A 16,683-nucleotide genomic window follows, 5' to 3' on the forward strand; every position below is an offset into this window, starting at 1 on the left:
TTCTCAACACTTGTCTTCCTCCTTGTACCTCATGGAAATTACTTCTTTATACCTCTTCCTTAACTGGATTATGTTGCTATGATTAAATTAAAATGGAATAAAACATAACTCTTCCATAATTGGTTGAATGTTTGGATTTTACTTAAACTAATAAGGTTAAAACATGTAATTATTGGATATCATGACACTGACTTGAATCATTATTTGCATCATGAGGCCCCTACCTTGGAAACAGTAAGACCTTTTTTTCTTTTTCGCAATACGTACTTTTTCAGAGCATCTATCTAATAAATGTATTGCTCAGATCATTTCATACTACCTGGCCATGTGACTATTACTCATTGGACAATAATAAGGGGGAACAAAAATATCTATTATAACTTTTGTTTTTCAGACAAGGGGAAAAATTTAGGCTACCTCAAAATAGTCCAGAAAAACATCAGGTGCTGGTGGTATGCACAACATTAAGTAAGACTTCTTATTCAGTCAAGTGCATCAGAAATTATAAAAAAAAATTGCACTTGAAGAAAACACTGACTGTTTTTTTATTCTAGAGATATGATATGATCAATGGATGAAGTGCCTCATAAATGTACGGTTAAAAACATGTTTTGAAGTTATGTAACACTAACGTGAAAAACAGGGAGAGATCACTTAACCACACTGTAGCGTATTTATTTACTTGGGATCATGCTGTAATGTCAGCACACATAATTACTATTTTATTACAGGCTCGCCCCCTCCATTGTCTTTTCCTTCTTCCTACGTCACTTGTTTTAGGATCATGGAAAATTCCCTCTTTCCCACATCTATTGGGCAAGGTTAAGGCTCGGCTTCGATAGATGTCTTTATCCAAAAATTTTAAAATGAAAACTTAAAAGTGGTTCAAATAGATGAAAAACAAAAAAGAACGATACATATTTCCTTCCGCAAAAACTTAATTTAAGTGTGAGAAATCTGAATTCTCGTAATAACGATTCTTGCCGTGGCACCTGAAGGCATCATTTCACAAAGGAAGGAGTGGCTGTAACTGTTTCAAGCATGCTTTCAAGTCACTCAATGGGGAAGTTTTACTCTGATAGTTATCAGAACTCTACTTGTAATTTTGGGGAATATAATTTGAGTTTTATCTAAATGACTTCTCAAGCAAACACAGAAGTTACTCTCAACAGTGCGCCTCGTTTATTCTAGTTCAGTTGGCAAACAGAAAGCCATGTGTCAAACACGAGACTTCGACTTTACACAATATAACGATGGGAGTTTAAATGTAAAACATGGAGCTCGGTTTTTATATTTGCTGTGGTTTTATTCATTTCATAAGCTTCCACTCCACAAGTCTTGAATAAGCAGTAACATCGACCTTATTTCAAGGTTTTTGAAATAGTCATGTAAGACTACGTCATTCTGGTACTTAATGTACAAATCCAGTAAAAGGCTCATAGAAAGAACGACTATATCAATAAAGCCCAAAACCCTGTGTGCAATTATTCTAACTCCCCATTGAGCAGACACAAACAAATAAAAGTACAACTGGGATAGAAGCACATGATGTGTGTTTACAGGATTCTCTTGAGACACATTGTCTCATGGCCACATGATACTGAACTTCCCCAGCTGGGATGAACAAGTCACACATGACTTTAAATGAAAATCGATGTTAAATGATTCATTTCCACAAGAAACACTCACTTAATCAGTGCAATGACACATGACCCATAAATATGGTTTGTGTTAACACTTCTTTGACCTACCTGTTTGACTTAAAGGTGGAGTAGGACATGTTATTTTGATGCATTTTTCTCAATCACGAGCAAAAAGCGATGTATACATCGATAGGGAGTAATACACAAAGTGATCTAACACTGAGATGAGAAATCTCAGTTGTCTGTGTCAGCAGCTAGACTGCAATAAGTTCGTCCAATCATTCATTCGCCACCGAGCGCAATGATTGGCTGACCGGCCGGATGACCTGTGACCTGCCGAAAGACACACCTCCTGTTTACAGGAGTGCGCGTGACCTGACAGAGATCGTCATCAACAAGCTGTTCACTAACGCAGAACATCTGATAAACATGTCAGAGAGAGAGAAACCAACGATTTAGCTCAACTTCTGCCCTCAAGTTCTGCCGCTAAACAGAGCAAGAAGAGGAAGACTGTGATGGAAAAGGAGACGACTTAAAAACACTGGATGAAGATACAAACACGAGTCAATATTCGGGCTGCATTTCTGCGACGGCTGAAGGATTTAAAGGGTCTCTAAAGCGACGCCATGGTTGCTGATTTTCTACTGGACAGGTAATCATGTCATTTCATTTGTCTTTGTGTTCATGGTTTAGTTCATCTATGAGACAGCTAGCGATAACTTCGGCTAATGCTAGCGGCCGGCTAACGGCTTGTAGCTCTGTTTATAGAGACCTGTACACAGTCTGTTAGCATGTAGCTCTGTTTATAGAGACCAGTATACAGTCTGTTAGCTTGTAGCTCTGTTTATAGAGACCTGTATACAGTCTGTTAGCTTGTAGCTCTGTTTATAGAGACCTGTACACAGTCTGTAAGCTGCTAGCTCTTTATAGAGACCTGTATACAGTCTGTTAGCTGGTAGCTCTTCGGTTGCTCTTTATCAACATGAATGGGGTGTTGTACTAAGTCTAAATGCCGTCTTGTCTGTGTTTTCATAGCTACGAGAAGGAAACATCGACGTCCACACCGTTAAAACACGGGACGCAGAGGCCTCCACCCCAGCTGTTTCATGTGTTCTGAGTCCCCCTCTGACCGGTGAGTTTCAGGCCCGATAAGAACTCCATGAACATGAACGTTGCTTTGACCACTGCTTGCATGGAGGTATAAATACTGCTCTCTTTTTTTATTGTGAGCTATTTTTGATTTACGTACGCAGAAGGGTTTTTTTTAATGCCCGCACAAAATAAAATCCAAACCATTCTCTTTCACTTCACGTGATCTGCATGCTAAATCGCAATCTGAGACCACACCATACAGACTAAAGAGATGAGAGACAAAAAGTTTGGCTGATAAAAAATCCTGTGAATGTTAGCTGCTTCTCTAAAAGCTTGGTTTGGTGAAGGAAAGCATGAATAAAAGTGTTCAACTTGGAATCAAATACACAGAATAACTGTATTAATAATCTGTGGGCACAGTCTTCCTCTCCAAAGAGGGAGAGAGCACATTTTGACATCACTTACTCTGAAAATATTAGATAATATTCAAGATATCAATAAGAAATACAGTATATGTACCATATGTGCACAATACACACTGCAGTAGGCACTAAGCACACACTAGTGATAGTGGTGTCAACTCCTTGAATGGCTAGAAGAAATAACTGTTTATATACGGGGCTGAAGGAAGGGTTATTATGATTGAAATCATATGCACAGTGCTGTAAGATAATGAGAACCTTTGACTAAACTTCTGATTCTTTCTTCTATGTCAGGTATTGCACAATATTTAACAAGAAGACAAAAAAGTGGAGCCTGTACACAATGAAGGTGGGTAAGGACTACAAGTACATCACAGACCTCCAGAGCTAAATCCTGCACAGAAAGCTGACAGCAACTGGGGGGATGCCAAAGAAGAGAACAAGGAGGCCGGATGATCCACGCCAACATGTTTACCTTCAACAGCCATTATTTTTATTTCTGTAATAAATACATTTTCTAATAAAAGTAAATGTAAAACAACCCTTTGATATTGTAATTATTTGTTTATAATGTTGTATGTTACTTGATATGGATTTAAATTATTTTGTGATTTGAAGAGAGAAGGCCAGTGTAAATTTAAAGATTTATTTAACAAATGTATACACAGCACACTCAAGTATTTTTTTACATGAAGATAAAATATATACAAAGGAACTAAAGGGTCACCATACAAGTATTGAATGTAATCATGTCATAGTTTCATTCACTCTCCACTGAAACCTTTATACTGTCCATGTGGAAGGGTCACGGATTTTCCAGATACAGCAACAAGGTATTACTCTATGACCTGCACCAAGTGCTCCATGCTGCCAGACAACAACCTGTCTGTGCAGCATGGCGGAACTTTCTGTTGCTGTCCCCAGGATCTGGAGCTCGTCCCCGGTCGTTGCTCTCCCTCTCGCTCGTATGGCTCTGCCTTGCACTCGACCCCGGTCTCGTCCTCTCCGACCTGAGGTGCTTGGCTCAGGATCGTAATCAGCAGTCATCATGAGAGCTCTAACAAGCACAAAAAACACTCAATATGTTGTAGTTCCAACACGAAAATGAAGACTGTCAACAATGGTGAACGCTAATAAATATATAGGCACTGTAGCCGTCTAGTAACTAAACATCATGACATGCTAAATCAAAATAAACATGGCTAGCCGGAGTTATTAGCCCGGCAGCAGCAACTTGCTCTAGCTGTATTTCAGATGATAAAAAACAAACACACATAAAGCTAACATGCAGGCTATGCTGTGCATTCTAACTAATTACATTATTTTTTAATGTGGTAATATAAGCGGTTTACTTACATGGGAGATAGACGTGTTTTTCCTCCGATGAAAATAAAGTCAATCGCTCGCCGCTCCACAGCTAGCTATGGTGACGTCATCCTCCAGCTGGAGTCTGCCACAGCGCGTTCATGTGTTAGGAGGCGTGTCCCTCCCCTCTCCCTACAGGCTGCTCTGAATGGAGGGGGAGGGCTCTGTTCGGCTGTGTGCTTTCAAAATCAAGCTAACTGCTGCGGCTTTCTCAGGATCTCCTACTCCACCTTTAACAAGATACACAACAAAGGGAAATAGGAAAAGTGAAAAGGAATACATTATACTTCTGTTTCCGTTAATTCCAGGCCTATTATAAAACTTTTAGAATCTTTTATTATGTTCAGTGCATTTCATACAAAGTCATAGCTGATCAAAATCAAAGACCTATGATCTCAAATGCAGATTTTCTGTAAATTTCCTCTCTTTCTCTCTGACGCCTCTCTTTATTTCTCTCTCTCCTCCTTCCCAGTAGTGTAACTAGACTGATGAGTTCATTGCAGCATTTCTTGTTCTTTTCAAGGTACAACAGCGACATCTTGCGGTAGAAGATGGACCATCAGTCGGTTTTTCTTTATATCCGCTTTATTTATTTCATTTTATTTTTGGATAACTTTAACCCATAAAGACCCGGACCCATTTCCTATCAAAGGAAAATTATAGGAATAATACCACAGAGAGACCACACAGATGACATTTCTGATGTTTTTTTTTAAATACAACTTTTAATGTCCAAGATCTGAAATGTGACATACTGTCACATTGGGCATATGGTATGTTTATTTTGCATTTGAAAATAAGTAAAAAAAGGTATATATTTTTGCTTAGTAACAGCTTAATAACACAAATTTGCCTTTTTATTTTAATTTCCATAACATATATAAAATTGTGACTCTGGAAGTTCAGTTTCACAACAAATTATATTATACAAATCAGGAAACACAACGGCTATTCAGAAAACACTACAAAATTAACCAATTGACATTAACCATTCTGAAATACCGTAGTGTTTTCTGAATTGCTGTAGTGGTTTCTGAATTGCCGTTATGATTTGCAATTCAGGGCCACCGTAGATATCAGTCCAGAAGGTTTACACAGTTCGGCATGAGATGAAAACCTGGTTCGTCGACTCAACTTCATTTTCACAAAGGGGGCATAAATTGTCTTCAAATGTAAAGCGTGCACAGAGTAATTCTTTAGAAGGATACATATTGTTCATAATTTTAAAGTCTGTATCTTTTGCTTGAATTTAAGAACTCTGGTAAGGGACGTGAATCATGAAGACTGACGCACATGCTGGTGCTAAGCAAAAAATCCCAATTCAAGACAGGCTCCCGCTACAACCAATCAAATTCGCGCTACATTGTTGAACGACCAATCAGCGTCAGTTTTATTGCTCGTCGGGCGGGACTTCCGGGTGGGTGTGCAAGACACAGTAGGAAGAGGAGGTCAAATGCGTTACTGAGTTTGATAAACGTGAGGCTGTCTCCAGGAAAGACGCAGGTAGAGAATAATTGTGTTTGATTCACAATAGAAGATACTGCTTACAGTGCAGAGATTAGAGCTTCGGTTAAGTAGAGAGCAGCGGTGTAGAGGTGGTAGTTCCTGAAGGCAACACAGATCATGTTAGCTAAAAGTCTGTGCTAACGTCAGTGTCGCGTGTTCAGTTAAGTTATTACCTTTACAAATAAATTAAGATTTTTGCTTTCCAATAATCTCTATTACCATATTGAAGGTAATGCATGGTGAGTCTACGCAGACCATTTGTTTTGGCTGCATTAACCGCTAGCTCCTGAACTTTGCTGGCCCATATTTCGTCTTTGGGAACTTGTCACGGTCACAGCTGTCATGTTTCACTCTGTTCCCCGACGTCCTATCTGCGAGATCGGCGTGAGTACAATGAGGCTTCAAAGCAGTCGGTTATTCTGGCGTACTGTGGAGGAGGGCAGGGGAAGGGTCGTGACGGTGCCGTGGCTGGGCAGGAGCATGGGCCTGCTGCTGTCCTGGATCCAAAGGGCAGGTGTCGGTGCCTGTGAGGCCGCCGCGGGGTCTGGCCCAAAGAGGAAGGGCTTGCTCTCCATATTTGCGGACCACTGCGGCTTTGTGACGGGACAGAGGCTTCGGCGTGCCTGTCAGATCGGAGAACTCTACTCCAACCTGTACTCCGAGCGGACCAGGTGGACCCTGGTTGGGAACATATGGCGCAGACTTCAGAACAAGCACGGGTCCAATGGGAGACTTTTCGCGGCCCTGGCAGGTGTGTTCATGTGGGAGAACGAGAAGATCAACGATGAGGAAATTCGCAGGTTTGACATCTTTTATTTTATAGTCATGTACAAATGAACCCATGGGGATTAAGAAAACATATTGACTGATGTAGATGTATGCATACTGAGACATACTAAAAACCCTGAGGAAAAGTGTAGGTGAATAAATGAAAGTTCATACATATGGGACACAACGAGGGTAACAGAAGAGTTGAATAAGCATGGAAACATTTGAATTATATGCTATGGCCTTCACATTAATGAGCTTGCTACCTAGTAAAACACATGAAATTTTAGGAGAGACCTATAGAAAGGGCTGGTGACTTGACAACTTAACCGAGACTCTTTGTCGCCCATCTGTATGTGCAATACAGCATTTCATAATTTTGTTTTTATGAACTGTAATGTCAACAGTGTAGTTTTCTAAACACTCTGTCCTGTTTGCATTCCTTCTGTAGGTGTGGATTTGAGCTACAGGCGATGGAGGCAGCCAAAAGTCAAAACAAAAATTCAGGGCCAGCAGCAGGACAGCCGGAACCCGGCTGGGAAGTTGTGATGGAGAGGAAGGACTTCAAAGTTTGGAAGCGCCCCATTCCCAACAGTCATCTTTATGAATACAGAGGTCAGGCAACTCATACTCTCACTCACATGTGCTACAACATCTCTGAAAAAGACATTTAGCTTCCAAGTGTTCATAATTCTTTAGTTGTGGTGAAATGTATTTGATTGGTCTGGAAAGTCAGCATCAATCTTATTTTCCTGTTTGGATTTCAGTGTTGGGCTCCTACAACGATGTCTCCCCAAGACAGTTTTTCAACGTGCAGGTACACATCATTCAAATCTCCTTATTTGCTGGGAAAAATGTCTGTCTCAAAAAATAGTTTGGCAGGTAACTTATACTGAAGACAAATTGGATTACAATTTAAGGAAACATGAGGAACAAGGAGAGAGCAACACTCTTAGTTCCTTAAAAGCCATAGAAAATGTTTATATCCCTCATATACTCAAACAGGTAGTTTGAGTAATGTGGTTAAAGGTTTAATAACAAAGCTGTTGGGCGTTTTTTCCTGGATTATCCTCACAATATGTTTGAAGTAGTTTGTTTTGCATTTCTATCAGCCAGCCACTCTTTCGCAACCAACATGTTTGCACTCCATGTGAGCATTACAAAAGCACCACTAGCACTCACCCTCTGCTATATTAAGCGCATTACCCTTGACTTTTACCTTCTCCTTTCCCCCAGTTGGACACAGAGTACAGGAAGAAGTGGGATTCTCTGGTGATCAAGCTTGAAGTGGTGGACAGAGATGTTAACACAGGCTCTGAGGTCGTTTACTGGGCTACACAGTTCCCCGTGAGTTTCTCTTCATTATTATTACGCCTAGAGGGTTGGGGTTATTTGCTCTCCACAATGTCTGTACATGGTTCACTTTTTTCTTCTGTCTAAAGCAAAGAACAACAAAAGCAAGTGCTTGCAAAGTGGAAGTGTATTCACAAGTTTCTTGAAGAGACGGTCACCTGTTGTTTAATCTTATTTAATCTCTCCTCACAGTATCCCATGTACTCAAGGGACTATGTGTACGTGCGCCGCTATGATGTTGATTTAGAAAACAACCTGATGGTCCTGGTATCCAGGTAGGTCATTAAGAAACTCTATTTCTGTGTCAGTATAGTTTAGTTTGTGTGTTAATGAATTGATCTATATATTGTGTCTTGTATATTTCTAACTGTTCAGAGCTGTGCAGCATCCAAGAGTCCCAGAGACTCAAGACTTTGTGAGAGTCCATTCATACCAGTCAAAGATGGTCATTCGCCCTCACAAGTCCTTTGATGAGGTTTGTGATACATGTTTTGATTCACAAATTAAGTTACCTTGCATCCATGGTCCAATGTTTTCAGCAACTGAGTTTCACTTTTGTGTTTTTCTTTGCAGAACGGTTTCGATTATCTACTAACCTACAGCGACAACCCTCAGACTGTCTTTCCCCGTTACTGTGTGAGCTGGATGGTGTCAAGTGGTGAGCTCTTTTCCACTGATTGAGGCTGCTACTTAGATTAAAATGATTGACTTCAGAACTATATCTCATCAACCATATACTGTTTTTTTTTCTGCCCAGCCAAGAACCAAAGAAGATGTTGAATTTATTACATTGAGCAACTAATCTTTACACCTAGTGCAGCTGGAACTTGGAATTGTTACTGATTTGCCTCTTGTTTTATATACCTCTCTATACTTTGTGACTGTATTTCCTTTGTTGCATACAGTTTCTGCACAGAGAACGGGTATTCACCCTATCTATCTCTTTGCTTCTTGCAGGTATGCCTGATTTTCTGGAAAAGCTGCATACTGCTGCCTTGAGGGCCAAGAACTTAGAAGTGGGGATCTATGACTACGCGGGAGTCATTAAATCCAGTGACACCAACCGCCAGGCAAGCCAAGAGCGACTGAGTGGAGAAAACCCCCACACAGGAAGTTCTGGACAGATGTACGCTTGAGATTAATATTTCACAGACTGAGGGTTATGTTAGTGTGCTTTCACTTGCAAATGAACCCAAACTAAACCCTCCAACCCGATCGCCTTGGGTACCGTGAATTGCAAAGGGAAGTTGCAACAAAGGTGAAAGACAAACATGTCCATCCATAGACATGGTTGTATTGGTTGTAGATATCATGTCACAAGAACACCAAACTGTATCTGTGACAGCAAAACGCCCCTTGGAAGGGAATGCTGCCATGGAAATTTTCACCCAGACTGCTGGCATTAGCATTTATTTTGCTTAGCCAAACATTGCCTCATGGCCTTTTTGCCTCCTTTGGTTATGATGTATGTTTTAGAAGCGTGGGTAAGATCGAGCCATAATTCCTCATTGTTTTGATGCTTTTGCCAAAGCACTGTTTCCTGTTGTTTTAACATCTGTACTTCCAATGTTTAGCAAGGCGTTGCTTTAAAACTGTTTCGCCAGAAGCCACATCACTGAAGTGGTTTGTTTGTGGTTGGATCCAGACAAGTTGTGGAAATGGTTTTGCAGTACTGGACATACATTGGTTACTGTGACTGTCTATAGGTCGAGGTTGATTACAAAACGTAAGAACTACAAATAAGATATCTGCACTGATGAAAAACTGAGGCCAAACGGTGAAGGTGTTCGAAAATGTTTCTTCATTTTATGGATTCAAACTGCTTGCTTGTCGTCTTGAGTGACTGATCTCCATATAACTGGACCAGATGGATTAACAAAGCTCAAACAAAATGATGCCATTGTTGGAAATTTTGTCCATGTAATCGCAAACAGAACTTGGGGCTTCTCTTCGTGTTTTTGAGCATGCCGTTGTTTCACTGTCAGCACAGTTACAGGTTTCATTCTGTCAGTCTCACCGTGTTCGTTGAAAACTGCCAGTGTTGACAAAACAGCCTTCTGGAGTTAAACCAGTCCTTCAGCATTAGGGGCATAGTGTCTTATAACAACAACAGAGATCCTCAGATTAAATGGTACTAATGAGCTTCACTTTAGCTATTCCAGTAAGAAAACACCTTTTTATTAAGCCAATGCCCTTTTTAGGAAAGCAGCACTTGTGCCACACCCCGATCCATTAACATTTCATGACAGCAAAAAAGTGAATTGTCCCATTCTCATCTTGGCGCTCACAACAAGTGAAGCAAAAATCACTCATTTGTGCACCATTGGAGATATGGGTGTCTGTGTTTTCTTTGTGTTACTGTAGATCTTATACATTCATAAAACTATTGTCTAAGTACTGGAAATCCTATCTTTATGATCCCTTAAGCTTCTCCTCTGTTGTGATTCATCAGTTTTTGTTAACAATGTGGATCCTACTGAAACTCCAGACTTCATCCTTCCAAATAAATCACCCTTTTCTGTTTCTGTAACTGTTTGCAGGGGGTGTTTGAATGTACAAAGAGCACCACTTGCTTTGGAATAAACTACACTGTTTACAGCCCGACAATCTGGCGCAAATATCTTGAAATCTGTGTTTAAAAGAAACATCTCATGTTGTGCTAAAGTTTGATGTTATCATTGTCAAAGGTGGTACATGAGTGAATGAGCAGCTGTATCTCAATGAGGTCCACTTTTGTCAGGATTTTCTGTACATTTGAGTATTAATATATCTATATAAAAATATATCCCCACTGTCTATAAAGAAATCTGTCAAGGTTTTTCTGCTATTGATTAAAAAAGCCCTTATGAGATCTACTTGATATGTTGAAAGTGTGAAGGAGGAAATTAAATGCATGTTTTTTAATCTTGTGTGAGACTGACCTAAAAGAAGATCATAATCCAATTCAACATTATGCATTGTTTGCTAATGTTAAGCTTGTGAATGTATCATGTTAATGCTCTGCCACATGTGTGCCACCTGCACTAGGCAAAAAAAAGGTTGTCAGTTTTTTCCTCTGCAAACAGTATAACATTTGTTGTGATTAGCTACCACACGTGATTTTTTTTTTTGTACCAGCAGAAGAATAATTGTGTGAACTTGAGCTGGTGCACTTGTTACCATGTGATTCCAAGAGTAATTGAAATGGAAGAGCGACTAATCGGTCAAATAAACAGAGCTTCGTGTGTGTCATTCTGTGTGCAGCTGTTTGTTGCTGAGTATTGTTGGTTATGACCTTGTCTTTGCAGAGAAAAGGGTGATTAGGGTTGTGTCTGCGCAAAGCAGCTACCATCACCCACTGTTGTCCAGAGTAATGGGATAACCTGTAAACCCTTTATTCTCAGTCTGGGCGTAAGGTTAGTGACAGATTGCGCAGAGGCTTCAAACTGCACTTAGAGCACTGTCCACACAACTGGTCAGCTTGGGACGAGACTAATGCTCTAACTGCGGTTCAAAAATAGACTACATGCTACAGTAGTCAACTTAATCAAGCCATAGTATACTCTTTAAGATCTTATACATGAATGTCCACATAGATTTTTACTAAAATGATACAAAAATGCATGATGTTGGTTGTCAATCAAACTGATTCTGGAAGATACTGCATTTAAGAATTAACACTTTGTTTTTCCAAACATTTATAACTTACATTTTGGTCTACATGATATTTTACGACAGAATAAACAGCAACAACAATATATTTGAAAAGCACACTCAAAAAATAACCATAAATACTTTCTTCTCACAACACTGAAATCTGTAAAAGATGGATCAGTGTGTGGCGTTCATGAATAGCTGACTTGCTGTAAGAATCTAGGAGTAAACCTGTTTACACATGAATGTCATTTCAATCGTATGTTTTCACATATAGAATTATTTCACTACCTTTTTCATGCAAAGAAGCAACAGCCAACTCTACTATGCGGCTTGGGCGTTTCTTGTAAGGTGTTTCCATGCAGAGTGGCAGACGTAGCCCCCCCCCCTAAAAAAACACAACAACCTAATAGTTCTTTTTTTTTCACATTAGTGCAGAAAAACCTCCTTTTTGGAAATAATACCCAGCATTCTGTTTAATCCTGGCTGACAGTCCCACAGTGAAGGTTTACTGGGATGCTCCAATAGAGCAAAGACTCGTAACGCAGACAAAAATTATCTCAGGAAAAAAAGGGTTATAAATGTATATGTATATATGTATATTTATTTAGTTCATTGGATAAATCACATACAAAATAATGCATATATTGATTGCATACAAGACCGTAACTGTAATTTAGTGACTAAATCAACTATAGTGAGACTGCAAACCCAAAAACAAAGACTTGGCTATGTAATATTGATCATTTTCAGCAGTTTCTGCTGCTTAAATCAAAACTAGTTTTTTTTCTGGTAATACTTTGTAATAGGTTTAATCTGGAAAAAAGGTTTCTCAAGGTTGAGGTCATTTACTAAGGACAAGACAAGTCTCATGATTTACTTCCTCTTTACAGAGGTCATTCTGACAGCATAAAACCCTGACAGCATAAAACCCTCACATTAATTGATTATATTGTGTATTATCAGTGAATGTCTGCGCTATGCAAAATGTGTGTAGTGTCGGAAATAATCAAGATCAGTTATAAAGAAAAGAGGAGACTGGTTTAATCATTCACAACTTATTGGTGGAATGCACCAGTTGTGTTTGACTTATGGGACAAAAGGGAGCAAAACACAGTCTTAAAACCCATATATTTTGATCATCATTTTAAGAACATAGACTCACTGTCTAACATATATGGGCTTGTGTGTCTCAGTGTGTGATTTATAAGTCATGACGTGCTGGCAGTCCTAACAGGCTGCACATTGTTTTAACATATGACCTCCACTTGCTGGAATTATTAGTCGTGGTTAAAAGCCACCGAGCACTTATAGCAATCGATCGTTTCCACAAATCTGCCATACTGACACCAGGCAGGTTGAACAAAATGACCGTTTTATGTATGTGAATCCCATAAAAACCTTTGAGACACAAACTCTCTCTTTTCATACATTCGCCTTCAATTCACTTAATACTTAATGAATATATCTTTTGCCAATGAAACACACAGGATGTTTTGATGATATTTATTAGTCACACTCTGAAAATGATTTTACATTATGAGATAAAAAAAACAACAACCCTTAAGTGAAAAAGAAAGAGCCTTGAATTCATGAACAGTCATACAATCACTTCATAGTTTTGGTACACTTTTACATATCAATATCAACATTTACTCCTAAACCTAAGTCCATCTGTCTTGTTTAATTACATTTCTAAATGAAAAAACGCACAAGTTCCATACCGACTGGAAAATGACAATATGTGGGGTTTTCTTTTTATTGAATGGTGACCTCACCACACACAGTAGATAGTGCTCACAAGCCTCCAAGGTGCTTGGCACAACCATGGACAGAAGACGCACTGCATGGTTAGATCAAGCACAATGGAGTCCTGGGCAAAGACGAAAAACCAACATGTATCACAGAGGTCCAGTTTAATATTAGGCATCCAAGTGACTTGAAAGCTTTGGTTTAAATTTGAATGGAAGTAAAGAGAGGAAATCAGTCAAACACGCTAAATCTTATTGCTCGCTCATTGTCATGAAAGTATCAGAAGTCCTAAAAGAAATACATTGTTGTTTAAATGTTTTCTTGTGGTTGAAGGAAAATCCAACATCTTGATTTTAGTATCTGCGGTTCAAGAGTCGAAAAGTCTGAAGGTGTGAGGGAGGGGATCGGTGCTCGTATGAAAAAGAAGTTACATCATTGGTTTACATAAAAATTAGAAATGAGTTGTCGCAGTAAAAAAAACATCTGCAGAATAAAGAAAAACGATTAGTCATAGGTCACACTCACTGCGGATAAAGAAGGGCTACACCCTTCTGCGCACAAACTGCGTCAAACCCCACCCTCCTGTCCTTCGTCCACGAATTTTTCAGACATGCCAGAAAAAACTCTAGAAATTTCATCTGATTTTTACGACAAAACATTCATAAATTTCAAACATTTTCCAGATACAGGCCCAAGGAATGGTGGCTTAATCAAATTAGTTCTACATCAGTCCATTGAGTGTTCTTCAGCTGATCAATAGAAACAGAGTTTGGGTAATCTTGTTACGACCGCAGCATCATATCAAGTCCAGTTTCTAAGTAATTTGCAGAAAAAAAAGTCTTGGTAACCAGGGATACCAATGGACTCAAGAATGACACTTTTTGCTGTATTACCGTCTGTCCGTTTGAGGACATTTACCATCTTCTTCTAGCAAAGACACAACCACTTCTGACCTTTCAGTCCTAACTACGTTAACTGTCCTGAGTGCAATGTCAAAGAGTCATGATACCATCAAGCTAAGAGAGCTGCTTCTCCAAAAGCTTTGACAATCTTGTTACCTTCTGTTGTGTCTCTTTCTGCTCCCCTGGGACGTCTCCACTAAAATGAGAAGGCTTGGTGCAATAATCAACTTAGAGCTCTGGCAACTGAACCACTTTGTGTGATGAAATTACGTCGTAATGCATACAAATGCACCAAAGAGAAACCCTACGTTTGTTGGGACCACATGTCATGAAAATGGGAGCAAAGTGGGAGTCCTTTGGGTGAAGAATGGTGGGTGGTGGCGGTGAAACAGACTTTTGTTTTTCAAAACAATGAGGATATTTGAAGGGATGCAGTGTGGTTGGTGAGATGGTGTAATGGTTTTTTATGAACAGATGATTGTGATACATAATTATGCGTCAGTAACTTACCTTGGTTTTTCTTCCAGTTGACGCAAATGACGCCAGTCGGGATCTTTCAGGAGTTAAATGTTTTGCATCTCCAAATCTTTTTCTGAATTTAACTTAAGAAAGTTTAAATGTTTTCAATCATTTATCAGAGAAAAGTATCTGATTTAAAGTATGAACAAAGAGAAATACATCAAATACACTTCAGATTAAGGGTTAAGATGATCAACCCAACAAACGGTCAAAATGACACTACAAATACAAAATGTAGTCAAAACTTACTCTGTAATTTACCATCATTGGAAAGTCTACAATCTTGTCTTTCCAACAAACCCACCTCTTCTGTCCATCCGTTGGCACCAAAAGTCGATGTTGGGTGCAGCCAGCTGAGGGGTGAGGAAGGCGGCTGAACGGGTGCGCTGAGCTCTGTCTTGGGGTCTTCTAGCTTGCTCTACTGGAGGCAGACTGTCCTGACTGCGTCCTCAGCACCCTTCAAGTCCCCATCTCCTGCCCCTCCTTCAAGCTAGGAGGGGTTGCTGATGTTCTCTTGGGATAGGTGCACTGGCAAGGAGGACTTGGTCAGGCTGGGATTGGACGTGGGTTGGAGAGTTTGGGTAGGGGGGGGTCTGCCGGTTCCGCATTTCATAAATATTAATACAGAGTCCTCCCTCTACAAATGGGTAGATTCTTTAATTTTGTTAGAGGGGGAAGTGCTTTATTCACTTAATGGCTTTTATTAGTGCCCGGTCTTCAACTCTTTCATTAGCTAAAGTGCTGCTATAATTTACAGGGTAAACGAGGGGGAGGGGAAGAGAGGGAGGGGGTGTCTGAGGAGGGTTGATCCTACTGCTGCGGGACAGGAAGCCTGTACCCCCAACCACTGCAGCTTTTCCCAAAAAGTGTCTTTTCTTGCAGAATCAACTCTCTGGTCTATAACATCAAATACAACTGATAGCATCTTCATTGAGCATTAAGTGTTGTAGTGAGTGTTGCCTCTCCTACAGATTGGCATTTTATATACCTATCAACTTAAACCTTGTTTCAAACTGAACCCTTGGTTAACATCCAAAAGTACCGCTTATCAGAATCCGACACACTGCTACCGATATACAATTATTGATAGGACTCATGGCGATTAAATGGTTTCTCATATATGAAAGGAAATCGATCATTTTTGGGTCTTGGAAGGTCCTTTTGAGCAGAGAGAGAGAGAGAGAGAGAGAGAGAGAGAGAGAGAGGATTTAATTTATCAGAAAGAAGAACAAGATCTTTATTCGTTTTTTAAGATCTTCATGTTCTCTGCAGAAATTTTGATGTTGCTGTTCAGAGAAGTGGATAATTTGTATTTTCTGCATCTTATGATGTATTCTTTTTTGTACCAGATGATTTGGAACGACAAAGCTTGAGTCACCAAACCCATACTGCATCTTCCCAAAATATTAAGATACTCTACAAGACAGTGTCTTCAAGAAAACGTGGCTGATTTATGAGGGTGTTTCTTTTTGTTCGGTTCATCAAGTCTCTATTCTTCAGATTCCCACTCTCTTTAGTTTTTTAGTCTATTCTTCTCTATGTACTGGCGCCATTCATGAAATTGTCGGCATCATGTGCTCAGACCCAAAATGGCCGCAACACCTCATTCCAGTTGCAACATATCGACATAAGCCCAGCTTCCAGGAGTGCTCCCGGTTCTGATGAAATTTGCTTTATTTCGCTCGGTGGAGTCTTGTTAGTTGTGAACAGCTTGTGTATGATGTCCCC

At 39.8% G+C, this 16,683-nt stretch overlaps 1 protein-coding gene across 1 annotated transcript; it reads left to right on the forward strand.

Annotated features, from left to right (window-relative positions):
- Positions 1-5,587: 5,587 nt before the first annotated feature.
- stard7 (StAR-related lipid transfer (START) domain containing 7) lies at positions 5,588-11,380 on the forward strand. The gene is made up of 8 exons (XM_034709565.1): positions 5,588-6,828; positions 7,248-7,411; positions 7,564-7,613; positions 8,033-8,143; positions 8,342-8,424; positions 8,525-8,624; positions 8,723-8,807; positions 9,107-11,380. The coding sequence occupies exons 1-8, from the start codon at positions 6,371-6,373 to the stop codon at positions 9,283-9,285; spliced, it is 1,230 nt and encodes a 409-aa protein (XP_034565456.1). The 5' UTR covers positions 5,588-6,370; the 3' UTR covers positions 9,286-11,380.
- Positions 11,381-16,683: the final 5,303 nt, after the last annotated feature.

The sequence above is a fragment of the Notolabrus celidotus genome, chromosome 19 (assembly GCF_009762535.1).
Source record: "Notolabrus celidotus isolate fNotCel1 chromosome 19, fNotCel1.pri, whole genome shotgun sequence".
NCBI lineage: Eukaryota > Metazoa > Chordata > Actinopteri > Labriformes > Labridae > Notolabrus > Notolabrus celidotus.